General features: G+C 47.5%; 1 protein-coding gene across 2 annotated transcripts in view; it reads right to left on the reverse strand.

Moving 5' to 3' along the window:
- LOC137433073 (phytanoyl-CoA hydroxylase-interacting protein-like) overlaps positions 1 to 18496 on the reverse strand; it is a 163455-nt gene that overhangs the window by 115290 nt on the left and 29669 nt on the right. The window contains exon 2 of one of the 2 annotated variants that reach the window (XM_078783921.1): positions 13815 to 14041. In XM_078783921.1, coding sequence (XP_078640047.1) covers positions 13815 to 14041 — 227 coding nt within the window. Of the gene's footprint in view, positions 1 to 13814; positions 14045 to 18496 lie in introns of both variants that reach the window. The other variant, XM_068125523.2, reaches the window with a different exon arrangement.

The following is an 18496-nucleotide window of genomic DNA, read 5'->3' on the forward strand; positions in this document are numbered from 1 at the left end:
AGAGTAGAATGACCTGGTCTGAATCCAAATTGATGATCGGAGATCAAGCCATTGGAGAAGAGGAAGGATTTGATATCCGAAGCAATGATGGTTTCCATGACTTTGCTGATAATTGGGAGCGGGCTGATTGGTCTGTAGTTGCTAGGATCTGTTTTTGCACCTTTTTTGTGTGAAGCGGTAATGCTTGCTGATTTCCAAGATGCTGGCAGATGACCTTGAGCAAAAGAGAGGGTGAAAAGAACAGAGAGAGCGTGAGATAGAGCGGCAGAGCAGGATTTTAGGACCCGTGGGCTGATGCCGTCTGGTCCAGTTGCAGAATCAGAGTCGAGGTTTGACAAAAACCTACCCACCTTGTCAGGAGAGAAGGACACAGAGTCCAGGAGCAGTTGGGTTCGACTGGGTAAGGTGGGAACAGAGAGAGATGGGTTTGGGACACAAGATTTTGAGGCAAACACAGAGTTGAGGCATTCGGCTTTGTCACGTGCCGTGTCAACTGTGTAGCCATTTGAGGTGAAGGAGGGGATGGAGGAGGAACAAACACCAGAAACGGATTTGACCAGACGCCACCAGGATTTGGAGGAAGGAGACAGGTTTGAGAGTTCATTCTTGAGTGTGGAGAGATAGTGCTTCCTGGCACTCCTGAGGGTAGACACACACTTGTTCCGAGCTTGGTGGAAAGAACTGAGATTGCCTTCAGTTGGATTTGCCTTCCAAGAGGCAAAGGCAAATTGTTTCAGGGCAACTGCCTCACCACAAGACTCAGTGTACCATGGACGGGAGGAATGGTAAGACAACTGAAGACGAGATGGGATAAATCTGTGCATGAGAAGAGCAGTTTGCTTTGGAAGAATTCCCAGGAAGAATTGATGTCAGAGGCAGTAGAGATGTCAGAGGCTGTTTAATAGACTCTTGATCATGTGACGAATTCTGTCTGTCTGTCTGTCTTTCTGTGTCGCCATTTTTCTCAGAGATGGCGGAACGGATCTTTGTCAAACTTTCATTGGTTCATCAATGAGTGCTTTGGGGTGTTTTCGGCCAAAAAAAATTTCCCCTTTTTAAAATAAAGTTCTTTTTTTTTATTTTTTAAAACTTGCTCTATGGTGCCGAAGCCTTTTTGATTAATGACAGTTATATCCAAGTACACATTTGCATAAATAAATACAAAACAATCACCAGACATTTGAAAACAAATAATAAAATAATTCCGGAAGCAGTCAATGTTGGTGGTAAGTTCCTGAATGTCATCACACTTAACTCAGAAACGTGATGAACGGCACATTCACGAGCATATACGAGTATTCAACAAAAAGGTAAAATGATGATTTGATGCTCGTGATGAATTCTGATTTGGATGTAATTGTTTTCCATTATATTTGCCCTCATTTCAAATATGTTAATGTTTCTTTTTCACTTGAGCATCTCCGGGTACTCCAGCTATAAACGCTTATGTACTTTACTCGGGGTACAAATACAAATACAACTTTGTCTGGTGGGTAACATAGGGGGTGTGTCCGTGGCCTCATTCGGGAGTGTGGGGGACTGGGAGAGGGGCGTAAGTTCTCTCGGTAAATGTGTACCGTGTAGCGCCACCTGGTGATGGTGGCAGGGGGTATTACAATTTCCTTTGTTACCTGGGCAACACTGAGGTTATGAAGCACTCTTTGCATGTGAAAAATTTTCCTTCTTCCCTCCCTCCCTTCCCCCAAAACGGAGGGGCCTGTCAAAGCCACCCCCCAACGATGTATATTTTGTATATCTTTCCCCTTCCTCTCCCCTCACCCCCACCCTCCCCTCCCTCTTACACTCCACCCACTCCCTCCCTCACCCCTCCCTCTCCTGCCCCCCCCCCCCGCCCCTGGCAAAGCCGGTTATTCCTGCTGGTGCATTATATGTTCACTTTTTGTTTATCAGGTTTGATTATATTCTACGGGTTTTCATTGTATTTTGTAAATCCTAGACAAATGATCTATATATATATATTGTTGTGGTTTTGGCTAACCCCCGCTCTAGCAGGGAAAATGGCCTTTAAAATGCATGTTGTTGTTGTTGTTGTTGTTGTGGTTTTGGAATAAAGGTTAATTCCCCCTCTTAGTTAGTTGCACCACAACATGTAGCCTCGCTTAGTTCAGTTATTTCTTCGTAAATGTAAGCGTAGTCCTTTCCTGTGTTTAGTTTTGCGTTGAGTAGGCCAGTGAGCTTAGGTGTTCTTTTGGCGCTTTGCTTTGGTGCTTTTGGTTTGGCGCTGAAATGCCACGCGGCAGGCCTGAACAAGTCTACCGAGGCCGAAGGGAGGCGCGGCAGGAGGAGTGGTCGGTAAGCACGAGCCGCCAATCAGGGCTCGAGGGGAGTGGCTAACCACAACGACCAGAGGCGGGGTTTGGAACATTCGAGTCGGGCCGGGCGGAGCCTTAAAACCCGGCTCCGAGTCCCCCCCACCTCAGAAGCAGACGGCAGTTCCCAGATGAGTTGAGAGATGAGACGTGAGTTCCGAGTTGCGCGCGAGATGAGATGAGAAGGAGTTGGGTTGGCAGTTGAGTTGAGTAAGAGAAGTTCTCGGTCAGAGTCGTGTGCAAGTTACAGTTCCCTGTGAGACGAGTTACAGCTCTGCGTGAGAGTGAGTTGGGTTGAGCTTGAGAACGCGAGTGGAGCTGCAGGACGAACGAATTGAATTGCCGATTGTACACAAACTTTCCCCATGCCCTGCGCTCTGCGCTGTATTAATCGCGCGCTCGAGAGGACGACCCGCGCCGGGCCACAGACACGTGATTTCCTCCTGCCTGCCTTCGCCTGTGTATGTGCCACGAACATCGGAGAGCCACGCCGGGCAAGCTGCCCCGGAGCGACCGACGGCGAAGCATGCTTGGGGCGCGAACCTCTTCTCCTCCATTTCCCCGTATGAGTGAGTGGGCCCTGTGTCTGGGAAAAGTTAAACTGGTTAAGCTTCTGCTCTGTGTCCCCCTTTCCTTCATCATTATCATTGTAAATAATTATAAATCATGTTCTTCCTCTGATCTGACCGTCCTGTCCCTTCCATCCATTGGCTTCGCATGGTACGAATAAAAACCGCTCGAATCGGGTTCCAATAAAAATAACAGCACGAGTCACGTGATACGTATACCGCTCGGGCGTACTCGATTAAGCATGGCTTGTGTAGGCTCGATCCCCGCTTTCATTGCAGCGTGGGTTAAAGGTACGTGCGAATTTGTCCCGATACCCTTTTTCACGTTTGCCCGGAAGTGGCGATTCGGCCTCGCGGACCCGAAGACCCAGGGGGAAAAAGGGGTTTAATCCCATCTTTGTAACGGGAACGGGCTTCGGGAGATCCGCAACAATATACATATATATATATATATATATATATATATATCTATATCTATCTATATAATTATAAAATTGAAATCTTGCGTGTTTGTATGTAACATTCGATCGGTCCGGGGGCGTGGCTTACCCCTTTGAGAGAGTAGTAATATCCACCATTTTATTAACTCGCATAGCTTTGAGGCCTGTTTTGTAGGCCCGTGGTGTCTTGCTCTCTCTCTCAGTTTTATTTCAAATCAAATTCGATATATCATTTCATTTTTCACAGTCGCTAACATAGTTTTAGACTCGGTTGAAAAAAAACGGGAAGAAAATCCGATGAAAGTTTCCGTTTATAGAACGAAATGAATTCGGAAAGGCTTGTATCTTCAAGGCCATTGAGTCTGTTTCACGCCTTTATCTTCAATCTAAGTTGCCATCTGATTTCATTTTTATCGATGGTTTTAGACTCGGTAAAATAAATAATTGAGAACATTCATGCACACACGGGAAATTGCAGAGATATATTTTAAAAATCGCGCCACGTTGATATACGAAAATACACCGCCTAAAATAACAGGCATACAGTATATATCTTCGTCATTTCATTCAACATTATTACCCGGAAGTAAAATATGTTTCAGGAAATTACCGAGAGATATTTCTTCGATTTTTAAAAATTATTTATATGCGCATACACTTTAAATAGGTTTATTTGAAATCTTTAATTTTCACAATGTAATTTATTTGTCATTTGATGATCGGCAAAACGATAGCACAAACACAATACTATTTGCAGGAAGAATGTCGTATCAACCCTCCGACGGCGCTACGGACGCGGACAACGAATCACACCTCACGTCTATGGACGCGAATAGCAACATCCGCACGAATTGGTCATCAATGATTTTCATTGACGTGCCTGGAGGCACAGGGAAGACGTTTCTTATTAACCTGATTCTCTCTAAAGTGAGAGCGAGTGGAGAAGTTGCCCCCTGCGGTGGCCTCATCTGGCATAGCTGCTACCCTCATGCCTGGTGGAAGAACAGCGCACTCAAGGTTCCAAATCCCTCTGACACCGAGGGAAGATGGCGTATGCAACATCGATAAAAATTCCACTATCGCAGACCTCTTTCGAAGTACAAAACTCATCGTGTGGGATGAGTGTCCTATGATCAGGAGAGAGAGTTTCGAGGCTGTGGATCGCACGTTGCGTGATGTATGTGACAAAGACGAGCCTTTTGGAGGGATCTTGACGATATGCTGTGGTGATTTCCGTCAACGTGATCGGAGATAAGGGCCGAAATCACGTGTCACAGGTAAGTGATTTAGAACGCTGGAGAGGTGAGCCTTATGGCTTGCTGGCCCAAATAATCTCCCTGATGATGTCAAGCGTTCACTTTAGTTCTATTCTCATATCTATTTAAACTGACATTGACCCAACGGGTCATGGGTCGTCTAGGGGTAGCATCATCATCATCATTGGTTGAGGGGTAGCATCATTGGCTGAGGGGTAGCATCATTGGCTGAGGGGTAGCATCATTGGCTGAGGGGTAGCATCATTGGCTGAGGGGTAGCATCATTGGCTGAGGGGTAGCATCATTGGCTGAGGTGTAGCATCATTGGCTGAGGGGTAGCATCATTGGCTGAGGGGTAGCATCATTGGCTGAGGGGCGACATCATTGGCTGAGGGGCGACATCATTGGCTGAGGGGCGACATCATTGGCTGAGGGGCGACATCATTGGCTGAGGGGCGACATCATTGGCTGAGGGGCGACATCATTGGCTGAGGGGCGACATCATTGGCTGAGGGGCGACATCATCGGCTGAGGGGCGACATCATTGGCTGAGGGGCGACATCATTGGCTGAGGGGCGGCATCATTGGCTGAGGGGTGGCATCATTGGCTGAGGGGCGACATCATTGGCTGAGAAGCGACATCATTGGCTGAGGGGCGACATCATTGGCTGAGGGGCGACATCATTGGCTGAGGGGTCTTCTCCTCACTGCTCATTACTAAAAACTGCTCTTCTATGTGAGGATTGATAAATAAAAGCAATTAGAACCAGTAAATTTAGTTTTATATGGCATTTTGCCTCTCTATTAGAAAGTGTGAGAAAATTATATATCTTCGCCATAGGTTGACCTTTGACCCCCACTGTAACCATGGTAACCCCTTAATTATATATTGTTGCGAATATGGAATTTGGCCTCCATATCCGCTTGTAAATATTCCCCTATTTCCCCAATACCCCCCAACTATCCCCAATCCCCCATTCCCTAGTCCCATTGTCTGTAAACAACAATCAGTAGAGCCGACCTTCCCCTTTTTCCCCCATTAAATGTCGTGCCCAGGTCCACCGCATCTCACGTAGACAACTTTCGGACATCTTGCTAGTTATTCTTAGTCTATGTCAGTTAAGGACTCCTTTCCATTAATTCTGACTCTTCGTTGCACCAGAATGTGATTATATGGCACCAGTAGTGAGTTTAGGACCTTTCCCATACCTCTTTCCATCTTCTTCCCCAAACAACAACAACAACAACTACAACTACAACTACAACAACAATTACAACAACAACGACGCTGCGCGGGGGAGTGTGCGTCATCACACCGGCTCGGTTAGCCGCCATTGACAATGCGCTCCGGACCATGCGCTCCACGGGGTTACCACGAAGGGGCTCCTTGTCAGTCCCCCGTCAAGGGCGGAGCCGGTAACCCCCCCCGCACGCACCCAATGAGAGGCGACGTGCCGATTCCATCTGGGGCGGAGCTAACGAGCCGAGGGCGTGTCACTCCCCGCCGGATATACGAAGCGACTCACCGGATGTGAGGTGAGATGCGCCCCCAGCTTGAAGAAGAGCAAGTCACTACCTCGAGCGCTGTGAGACCTCCCGCATCTCTGGACCGGACCGAGTCGATTCTGTCCCTGAGCCCAGGTGCACCTGGAGCCATCGATCCTGCCTTTCCTAGCCATCAATCCCCGTGTGAGTCAGCCTTTTGTCCCGTTTATCTGTCGTCTGTTGGGGTTAATATAAGATTGTGTCTAAGTGCTTGTCTTTCTATGTTGTACCTCTCGTCCCTGTAATCTGACCTTCCGAACGAATATAATCTCCTCCGGAGGTCTTGAGAACCGTATCCATGGTGTCGTGTCATTTTAATCCCAGCCGTGTGTCTTTTCCTTCATTGATCTAGCGTAGTGCGATTAGTCAACGTTCGGGTATAATCGGGTAACTTGTGCAGGCGTGGTCATACCAAACCGCTCGGTAAATAACATCTAAGCCACGTCAGTAACAATTGGTGTCGAGGAGTGGAATTCGAACCCGGGACTAAATTTATTAGGCCCAAATTTGTAACAATTAGAATCGATTCGGAGCGCGTTTCCCGCGCGAAATTATAACGGCGAAATTTGATTTTGTTATACGGAAATAAAAACCCGAATTTTGAAAGTCGCGCTATGGCAGACCAAGACAGCTGGGGTCCGGTAGGGGAGAGTGAGGCAGGGTCGGTCCAGGACCAAATTGAGGGACGCGAGGAGAGCGAAGCAGCGAGGGTAGCAGACGCACAAATTAGCGTCGTTGCGCCCGACATGGCGGGCGCGCGAAATGGCGCCTCGCTGGTCACGGCGACCGCGCCCGCGACCGTGGCAGCGCCCCTGGGGGATTTGAACCTTTTTTTAATACAAATGAAGGCCCTTATGGCCCAGAATAGTGAACGGTTAGAACAAAAGATGGGGTCCAATAGCGAGAAATTGAGGGAGGACATGGGGGCCAATAGCCAACGGTTAGAACAAAGGATGGGGTCCAACAGCGAGAAATTGAGGGAGGACATGGGGGCCCAGATCGGAGGGTTAGGGAGTAGAATAGAGGGATTAGGAAACAAATTTGAGGGACTAGACAACAAATTTGAGGGATTAGACAATAGATTAGGGGAAATACAGGAGGGGTTAATGGGGGTAGAAAACAGAATGGCCGCTCAAGAGAATCAAATGGAAGGGATGCAAAAGGGGTTAGAGGGGTTAGAAAACAGTATGGAAGGCAAATTGAGGGACATGAGGGACCAAGCGGAAAGGGAAGTTAACCAAATGGGGCAGCAGATAGAGGGGGTCAGAATGGGGGTAGAAACCAAACTGGATGCTCACAGGGAGGAAATGGAGCAGATGAGGGTGGCATCTGGGCAGGAGATGCAAGTGATGGGAGAGGAGATCAGAAGAGGAGTGAGTGAGGAGGTCGGAGGAGTGCGCGAGGAGGTGAGGCACTGTAAGGAGCGCATGGAGAAGGAGGTGAGAAAGGGGACTGTAAAATTGCAAGGTGGTATAGAGGAGTTGACGCTGGGAGTAGAACAACTGACAGTGGGACAAAAGGAGTTGGGGGACCAGGTAAAGAAGAACACAGCGGTAATAGAGGGCTTAAAATCGACACAAAACGACATAAAAAACGACTTAATAGCGACAAAGAGGGAATGTCAGATGGTACGTGAGGGACTGACAACGAGGTTGGACGAGGTGATAGAGGTAATGGAGACGAAGGACCGGCAGGTGAGGACGCACATGGAAACGGTCAAGGTAGCCTTGGAGGACGAGCTTGAGGAGACGTACCGGGGAATAAAAGAGGTGAGGCAGAAATTAGAAGAAGTGGAAGAAGGGGTGAGCGAAATTAAGAAGCGACGGAGAGGGGATAACAAAGAGATAAAAGAGGAGATAAAAGAATTGGTCCAAAGTCTGTGTTTGGATCGTGATGATGTGCTCATTAACCGGATGAGGGATTCGCAGGTGATGGAGGAGAAGCGAAGAGGAAGAGGACCCGGTGTAAGTGGTGACCAATATGGTCGTGCGTATGATGCGCCAGGTGATTTAAGAAGCTTGGGGGTCGAGATGGACCCGGGTGTTCGTGAGAGGCCGTTGGTGAAGTGTGCGACAGGTCTGGTGTGCGAAAGAGGAGGTGTGCGAGAAAGTCCGACTCTGGGGTGTGTGAGGAAAAAGTGCGTGCCAAGGAGTGAGGGTGCTGGCGAGAGTGAGTCGGTCATAGCGCGTGTGCGAGGGGGCACATGGAAGCGTGGTGTGGTGAGTGTTACAGAGGGTGTGATGGGAGAGTGTGCGCAAGAGTGTGCGCGAGAGAGGTGTGTGACGGACAGGTGCATGGGGAAAGAGTGCGCTGTCAAAAGTAAGGCAGAATGCACACCTGTGGTGAGTGTTACAGAGGGTGTAACGGGAGAGTGTGCGCGAGAAAGGTGTGTAACGGACAGGTGCATGAGGAAAGAGTGCGCTGTCGGGAGTAAGGGCGAGTGCGTTGTCAGGAATGGAGGTGAAAGTAGTGAGAGTGACATGGAGCATGAGTTAGTTGTGACAGGTGAGCGAGGATGTACACCTGGGATGGAAGGGTGCACACCTGGAATGGTAGAGCGTGAGTGGGAATGCACGCTGGAGTTGGTGGTGAGGCACGTGGTTGGGTGTGCGAATGAGGGCACACCTGTGATTGTCACAGAGGAGGTGACCGAGGAGGGGGCGCGAAGCGGTGTATTGGTGAGGTGTGCGAGCAACAAATGTGTGCCAAAGTGTTCGGTGGTCAGGTGTGTGACCAAGTCTGTGAGTGGAATGAGAGTACCTGGGTGTGTAAGGAAAGGTACGAGGAGCATAGAAACGGCTGGAGGTGTGAGCAAGGAACGGGCTGCGGGGTGTAAGCATGCAGGTGAAGCATCGACGTTAGACGGGGTAGAGTCTAGAACGACTTATAGCCGAATCGGGCCCTCGGTGCGTGCCGGGCCTCGCTTTGAACGGCTGCGACCGTGCTCCACTAGGCGGAGCTGGCAGCCCGATAGAAAGGGTCGTCATGGCGACCACTTTTTGGTGAAACGTGCCGGCAGGTCGAGAGCGGGACATTGGATGGCTCCGTGCCGAGATGGTGCGTGGGACCTCGGCCCGGGTAAGCCCCCGTCCCTGCCCCGAATGCCGGACGCATCCAGCCGCCGGCACAAAACAACCAGCATCCATTGCTTGGCTTTACGAAGCCGGGCTTTGGACAGGGATTGGCGCACCGAGAGGCATTAGTGAGTAGACTGGGTGATGAGGTTAGTGTTTTGGCCCCGAAATTGGAAAAACAAAATTTGATGATTGGCAAGGGATTGGCAGTAGTGATTGGCAGATGATGGGTAGTGATTGGCAAATTTTTGATTTGTTGAAATTTGATGTGCAAAATTGGTAGTGAGAGACCCCCGATGTGGAGGGATGGCATCCTTGCCCCCCTTCCCATGTGGGGGCAAAGGAGCAATAGCTTATGGGGTGTATGGCAGTGAAAACTAGCCCGGGTGGGTTAGGATATTGATAGGGATCTAGCGAAGATGACAGTAGGTAACGTTAAGTTTAGTTAGTGACTGATACCTGTAGTGGGGACGCAGGTAGATTAGTATGGATGATAATGACGTGGGAGCGCAATAGTTTAAAGGGACGACTGGGAAGCGCAAGTTTCAGAGGGGAGTAGTTAGATGAGATGATGCCGTGTGGTTGAGAGTTGAACAGGTGTGATTGCACAGGTGTGCAACTGGACGGTGTGTGGAACAGTGTATGAGTAGTGAGTGAGTGGATCAGCGCGAATGCGCTTGGGGAGAGAAGGGTGCAGGTGGCACCAGGTGTGAGAGCACAGGTGTGCAAGTACAGGTGTGTGGAGAGAGTTGGAGTAAGTGGTACGGAGTGGTGTGCATGGTGCGAAGGTGTGGATGGGGGAAGAGTGGACCCCTTTCACGGATACCCGGGGCGGGTAGTGTAAGTGTTAGGTAGAGGGTATAGGTAAATTGTGGTTGGATATTGGCATTTGTGGTGCGGTTGCAGAATGGTGTTGTGGATGGGTGCATTAGTGTTGTGGAAATGGCTGGGCGTGCAGCCTGTTAGTGCGTGTAGTTGGTTGGGCACTCCACCACTGTGAGGATGTCGGCCAGGTGAGGCCGCAGGTGGGCTCTGGGAGCCGTTAGTGTCAGTGGGGCCCGAGGATCCGGAGGACGGACCCGGGTAGCCCAGTGCCAGAGAGGGCACCGAGTGGGGAGAGGGCCAGAGGGCCTTCCCCAGGTAGTTAGGTTAGGGCAGGGAGCAGGTAAGCTCGGAGGCAACTGCAGTGGCGGAGGTGTGCAGGTGGGTAGACCCGCTGGGAGAGGTACACGCCACAGCCCGGAAATTGTGCGAGGGCACCGGGAGATGAATCGGGGGAGTGAGACCCCAAATTGAAAAGCACCACAGTTTGGCCAATGGGAATTGGTTTTTAGAACCCATAGTGTAAGAGGGCCAATGGTTTGGCCGGAGAAAGACCCCGGGTAGTGTAAAGTTGATAAAGTCATTTAGGACATAGTTAGGATTGATGAACCTGTCGCACCATACGCAGCCACTTACCTGTGGTGATGATGATGACTCCACACCTGTGTTTTCTTTGTTTTGGTGCAGGAAATGAGAATTGCTGTGAGGATTTGTGAGACGCATCACGACGTGGATGAGACATTGGGGTGATCCCATCTCTCCCTCCTTAGGAGGGACTGATGATGAGTTGGAGATGGCAAATTTTGAGGAAAGTTGGAAATAGCAAATTTGATTGGTTAGGAGGGAGAGAAGACGAATTTGGTTTATGGGAGGAACGGGGAAGACAGTAGGGATGTTTGTTGATTTGTAAAGTAGATGTTTATGGGTAGTGTTGTGTTTTGTGGATACAGTAAGGGGTAAGGGAGGGGCCATGTAGGTTACCTGGTGGGGGGGGGCGTACGGTAGGAACGTACCTGTCTCACCTGGTTCCCATGTGCCCCCAGTGTGCATTACCTTACATTGCGTGCACTTTTGCGCCCTTACCACCTTACTCACTTGTCTGCTTCTTTTGTCTCCCACCTCCGAGGATCTGGCTTTGGGGTAGAGAGAGAGGAGAGAGAGGTGCTGGCTTCGCAGTTGTGGGCCTGCACTTTCGCTGTTTGCTGCTTGGATCGATACACCATATGGACCGCAATGTTTGTGGCCACCCACAATGGACCGCAGCTCTTTTGCGGCCAAGCACCACCCGTGGAAGGACCTATGGGTCAACGTGGCACCTATGCCAAACAGGTGAACCACTAACAGTTGGCCCCCTGACGACCACAATAAAGAAATGGACGCGGTTGGCGCCTTTCTTTATTTTTAAAAAGAAGTAAGAAGGCCAAGTGCACCACACGAAGGCAAGACCAGCGGCAGAACATCGGCCGGCTGCGACACCACACAATGATTTATAGACACTTTATTGGTGCACCGGATGGTGCTCACTGTGTGATGGGGTGGTGCTTGATGCTTGGAAGGGGTGCTCTGCACATTATTAAAGGCCGTAGGCCACAGAGCACTCGTGGGTTGGTGTATCGATGCTAGCATGCGTGCTCTCTCTATGCATAACATCTGCATGTGTTCCTCCAAAACAGGTCCTGGATCGTAGTGTAAATATCAGCGTAGTCTTGTGTAAATAATGCTCCCTACCGGCTGTATGTTTAGTTTGAGGATTCTTTCCGGATTCGGTTATCCTGTGGGTGTGTTTCTGTGAGGAGAAGGGTGCAACGTCGCAGGGGGACATATTTACTCATTTGTGAATATCTGTAAAACTGTCGCACTCAGGGTAGAGTTAATAGTAGAGGGAACTACATTGCGTGCCACACTAAAGTAGGTAAAAATTTATCGGGTCGGGACGCCCCGAGGGTAGAGAAGGGTGCAATGTTGCGAATATGGAATTTGGCCTCCATATCCGCTTGTAAATATTCCCCTATTTCCCCAATACCCCCCAACTATCCCCAATCCCCCATTCCCTAGTCCCATTGTCTGTAAACAACAATCAGTAGAGCCGACCTTCCCCTTTTTCCCCCATTAAATGTCGTGCCCAGGTCCACCGCATCTCATGTAGACAACTTTCGGACATCTTGCTAGTTATTCTTAGTCTATGTCAGTTAAGGACTCCTTTCCATTAATTCTGACTCTTCGTTGCACCAGAATGTGATTATATGGCACCAGTAGTGAGTTTAGGACCTTTCCCATACCTCCTTCCATCTTCTTCCCCAAACAACAACAACAACAACTACAACTACAACTACAACAACAATTACAACAACAACGACGCTGCGCGGGGGAGTGTGCGTCATCACACCGGCTCGGTTAGCCGCCATTGACAATGCGCTCCGGACCATGCGCTCCACGGGGTTACCACGAAGGGGCTCCTTGTCAGTCCCCCGTCAAGGGCGGAGCCGGTAACCCCCCCCCGCACGCACCCAATGAGAGGCGACGTGCCGATTCCATCTGGGGCGGAGCTAACGAGCCGAGGGCGTGTCACTCCCCGCCGGATATACGAAGCGACTCACCGGATGTGAGGTGAGATGCGCCCCCAGCTTGAAGAAGAGCAAGTCACTACCTCGAGCGCTGTGAGACCTCCCGCATCTCTGGACCGGACCGAGTCGATTCTGTCCCTGAGCCCAGGTGCACCTGGAGCCATCGATCCTGCCTTTCCTAGCCATCAATTCCCGTGTGAGTCAGCCTTTTGTCCCGTTTATCTGTCGTCTGTTGGGGTTAATATAAGATTGTGTCTAAGTGCTTGTCTTTCTATGTTGTACCTCTCGTCCCTGTAATCTGACCTTCCGAACGAATATAATCTCCTCCGGAGGTCTTGAGAACCGTATCCATGGTGTCGTGTCATTTTAATCCCAGCCGTGTGTCTTTTCCTTCATTGATCTAGCGTAGCGCGATTAGTCAACGTTCGGGTATAATCGGGTAACTTGTGCAGGCGTGGTCATACCAAACCGCTCGGTAAACTAGCTTCACTTTTGAGCGCCCGAAATTCCCAGGCAAACGCTATAACGCACCAGGTTTACAACCTGTGCGTTAATAACATCTAAGCCACGTCTGTAACAATATAATAACATTGACCCAACGGGTCATTGGTCGGCTAGTATATATATATATATAGAAATAAATATAGTACTTACGAATGTGACCCAGTGTTTTCTCAAACAAAGCTATCTTCTTAAGATATTCTTCTCACTTGTGTAATCAACAACAAATCAAACTTTAAATGTACAATGAGCAGTAACAATATGATTTTTCTCATGAATGAAACTCGGTACAACCGATTCCTCCCCAGGTTGGATAAACCGAGATTGGTGTGACGTCATCAATTGATACAAGATTCATTAATTCGGCGTTATTTAGTGAAATGGATCCATATACCAAAATATTGATCAGTTTTCACGAATTGATAAAAGAAAAACTGAACAATTTAGAGAAGCTGCACAACATTGAATCTTAAGTTGAGTCAAGTTGTTTCGATGAAGGGCCTATTCTTGTCTTTGACTCAGCATCAAGCAACATTTAATTTGTTGCTGGACTGAATATCCTGTGTTCAACAACCTTTGAAAGTCAAACGCTATTGTAATCCTCGCAAAGTCAAATGGTATCACCGTGGACAACTTAGACCGATAGAGACAACAAATATGCAACAAAAACAACGAAATTAATTTCCCACATTTGAGTCACATGACAACAGCACCTTGTGCTTGAATTTGTTTGAGTTCTTGTTTTCCTTCTTGTTGAGGTCAATGAAGTAATGCGTAACACGCTCACGATCTTTGGCCTCGATGTCCCAGGCCACACGGAACGAGTCGCACGTGATGTTGGTGATGCGGATGTTGCAGGGCACTCCGAGTTCCTCCATCTCTGCGATTCCGCTGTCACGAGATTTGCTGTCGGTAGTTTGGCGGCATCCCCCAGGAACTCCTGCTGGATCACACACAGGGTTCCAAGCACAACTCATGAGTACTTTTGGATTATCCTGTTTATGTCATGTCTCTACCTATTAATTAATATTTATTAAGTATTGTGAAAGAGTAGTCTATCGTCCCAAGAGGATTTGGACATAAAGACAATATGCACAGTTTCTAATTCATAACCACTGGTTCAATTATACAGGGTGTTCCAAAAAGACCCGGACAAATTTGGTTGTTAATTTATTTACAACCACAAATGATACACGATGCCCTTTGGTTTTTATGATACAGAAACTAATAAGGTTTTGCGGAAACTATCAATCCACTTCAAGGTGAGCTCCGTTTGTCATGTGTAGGACATCAAGGCGGTACACAAGATCTTGCGATGTTTGCCTCAGCATATTTGTGTCCACCACTGCACATGCAGCTGTGATCCGAGAACGAAGATCCTCCAGGTTTGCCACCTTGTTGTTGTAGACAACATCTTTGACAAACTCCCATAGAAAAAAAATTAAGGGTGGTTATGTCTGGTGATCGTGGCGGCCAGGCAGTTGGTCCGTCTCGGTCAATCCAGCAACCAGGAAATTTTTCATTCAGGACGGCTCAAATGACCAGGGCCCAATGAGGGGACACGCCGTCCTATTGAAAAATGATATCGGGCTGCAGGTCTTCAATTTGTGGGAAGGTGAATCATTCCAACATGTTCATGTAAATTGTTGAGGTCACTGTGTCCTCCGCAAAAAAAAGCTGTCCCACCAAGTGGTCATTGAGAAGGCCACACCACACATTGACCTTTGGACTCTCACGTATGTGTTCATTGACCACGTGGGCATTTTCAGAGCCCCAGATCTCACATTGTGCCAGGTGACCGTTCCCAATACATGAAACCAGGCTTTGTCTGTGAACATGAGCTTTTCAGGTAATCTTCATCATCCTCTGTGCGACTGAGCATTTCCAAGGCAAACGCCTTGTGTTTGGGTTCGTTATTTGGTTTGAGTTCCTGCAGAATCTGCACCTTATAAACATAAAGCTTCAGTCTTTCATACAAAATCCTGTGTGCAGTGGCGGTTGGTAGTCCCAGTTCTCGGGATGCAAAATCCTGTGTACAGTGGTGGTTGGTAGTCTCAGTTCTCTGGATGCAAAATCCTGTGTACAGTGGTGGTTGGTAGTCCCAGTTCTCTGGATGCAAAATCCTGTGTACAGTGGTGGTTGGTAGTCCCAGTTCTCTGGATGCAAAATCCTGTGTACAGTGATGGTTGATAGTCCCAGTTCTCTGGATGCAAAATCCTATGTACAGTGGTGGTTGGTAGTCCCAGTTCTCTGGATGCAAAATCCTGTGTACAATGGTGGTTGGTAGTCCCAGTTCTCTGGATGCAAAATCCTGTGTACAGTGGTGGTTGGTAGTCCCAGTTCTCTGGATGCAAAATCCTATGTACAGTGGTGGTTGGTAGTCCCAGTTCTCTGGATGCAAAATCCTGTGTACAATGGTGGTTGGTAGTCCCAGTTCTCTGGATGCAAAATCCTGTGTACAGTGGTGGTTGGTAGTCCCAGTTCTCTGGATGCAAAATCCTATGTACAGTGGTGGTTGGTAGTCCCAATTCTCTGGATGCAAAATCCTGTGTGCAGTGGTGGTTGGTAGTCCCAGTTCTCTGGATGCAAAATCCTGTGTACAGTGGTGGTTGGTAGTCCCAGTTCTCTGGATGCAAAATCCTGTGTACAGTGGTTGTTTGTAGTCCCAGTTCTCTGGATGTGTGTCAGATTGATTTCTGGGACTTTGTTGAAATGATTCCCACACTCGTTCAATGTCTGCTGCACCTGTGCTTGGTCGAGCGGTACTTTTCTGTTTCTGACAACTTCCGGTCTGCTTAAGCCTCTTGTACCACTCTCTGATACTAGTCTGCAATGGCGGATTCCTTCCATAACCTGTACGGAAAATACGCTGAACTTGGGGGTCGGAACTCGTCTTGATGAAGAATTCAGCGCACTGAGCTTTCTCTCGAGGAGTCGCCATTTTCTTTTACAATAAACCACCAGACTTTAAAATAAAGAAAACTTTGACTTTCTGTATCATATAAAATAAAGGTTATCGTTGTACCATTTGTGGAACTAAATTCAGTCTATTAGAAACAAAAGTTGTCCATGTCTTTTTGGAACACTCTGCAGACTCGTGTGTTAATTTGCCTTTGGAGAGAAAACAGCCAATCAGATCATGTCATTGACACTTTCAACAAACTTTTGTTAAATGTCTGTAGCAAAATGACATTGCACAATTCCACGTTTTAAGGCTATTCTGGATGGATTTGTAAATAATTATGGAAGTAATTATTTCCAAATCTGTCATTTTTAAGCATTGGCATGAGCTGTTGTCTTCCATTTGTTCAAATTCTTAAGAACAATTGGAATAGGTCAGTTGGAATAGTCCAATGTGATGTAAATTTTGGGAATATCTGTTGCCCAATGACCATGCAATGGTTGCAGAACGTGAGTTAGCTCTTTACCTAATGGCATGTTCATCCCAAGGGCTGGTAGGATAGCCTACATGTATGTGCACTCTCCTCTCAGCTGTCGAGCCTGGTTCGAATCTACACCTAGTTACCTGCGCCACCGAAGGTGGATGGAGGTTATGTTTTCACCCCTGTCTGTTTGTTACTTGCCGGAAAAGATTCCGGCAAGTATGTTGGTTGGTTTGTCTGTCTGTCTGTTTGTCTGTTTGTGTGCAGTACTACGTCTACACCGTTGCACATAGCATCGCCATACTTTACAAACATATTGGTCTTGCCCTGGAATAGACTGTGCCCATTTTTTTAACTCTCCAGACCCAAGGCCTCCATTATGACGTCATAATTCAATAATTCGACAAGTACAAACCTTCATCCAATCAAGATGCAATTTCTTGAGCGCCATGTCGGTATAAACTGGTGGAGAAAAAAAACTAATGATGACGTCATCGGTCACGTGGTTTGGCCGCCATCTTGGAAAAACCGAAAAACTTTGCACATCTATATCTCCGAAAGTGCTGAATAGAAAAAATTGAGACATGGCTCATTGTAAAGAACTCTCCATGGGGAATAAAATATGTTAATTATGATGTCATAGGTGCCTCCATTATGACATCATAATTCGACAAGTACAAAACTTCATCCGATTAAGATGAATTTCTTGAGCATAATCTAGGAATAAATTAGTTTAGAAAACAAATAATGATGACGTCATTGGTCACGTGGTTCGGCCGCCATAATTGTTTTTACACAAAAGCCTCAACAAAAGCAAATCTTAAAAAGATAATTGGTTTTGGGTCGTCCTTTCCGCATATCTCGTGGGATTGTGCGTTGGAGAGACGACCGTGATGGTGGGGATTGGTTGGCAAATCAAAAAAAAAAGTACATTCCGACAAGTCCTCGGTCTCTGACCGATTTTTCATCTGTTTGTCTGTTTGTGCACAGTACTACGTCTACATCGTTGCACATAGCATCGCCATACTTTACACACATATTTGCCTTGCCCTGAAATAGACTGTGCCCAATTTTTAACTCTCCAGGCCCAAGGCCTCCAATATGACGTCATAATTCGATAATTCGACAAGTACAAAACTTCATCCAATCAAGATGCAATTTCGTGAGCGCCATGTCGGCATAAATTGGTGCAGACAAAAAAGAATGATGATGTCATCGGTCACGTGGTTCGGCCCCCATCTTGGAAAAACCGAAAAAGTTTGCACCTCCATAACTCCGAAATTGCTGAATATAAAAAATTGAGACATCGCTCATTGCAAAGAACTCTCCATGGGGAATAAAATATCTTAATGATGATGTCATAGGTGCCTCCATTATGACGTCATAATTCAACAAGTACAAAACTTCATCCGATCAAGATGAAATTTCTTGAGCATAATCTAGGAATAAATTAGTTTAGAAAACAAATAATGATGACGTCATCGGTCACGTGGTTTGGCCGCCATCTTGGAAAAACCGAAAAACTTTGCACATCTACATCTCCGAAAGTGCTGAATAGAAAAAATTGAGACATGGCTCATTGTAAAGAACTCTCCATGGGGATTAAAATATGTTAATGATGATGTCATAGGTGCCTCCATTCTGACATTATAATTCGACAAGTAGAAAACTTCATCCGATTAAGATGAAATTTCTTGAGCATAATCTAGGAATAAATTAGTTTAGAAAACAAATAATGATGACGTCATTGGTCACGTGGTTCGGCCGCCATAATTGTTTTTACACAAAAGCCTCAACAAAAGCAAATCTTAAAAAGATAATTGGTTTTGGGTCGTCCTTTCCGCATATCTCGTGGGATTGTGCATTGGAGAGACGACCGTGATGGTGGGGATTGGTTGGCAAATCAAAAAAAAAAGTACATTCCAACAAGTCCTCGGTCTCTGACCGATTTTTCATCTGTTTGTCTGTTTGTGTGCAGTACTACGTCTACATCGTTGCACATAGCATCGCCA

This window comes from Myxine glutinosa, chromosome 8 (genome assembly GCF_964187855.1).
Source record: "Myxine glutinosa chromosome 8, kmMyxGlut1.1, whole genome shotgun sequence".
NCBI classification, from domain to species: Eukaryota; Metazoa; Chordata; class Myxini; order Myxiniformes; family Myxinidae; genus Myxine; species Myxine glutinosa.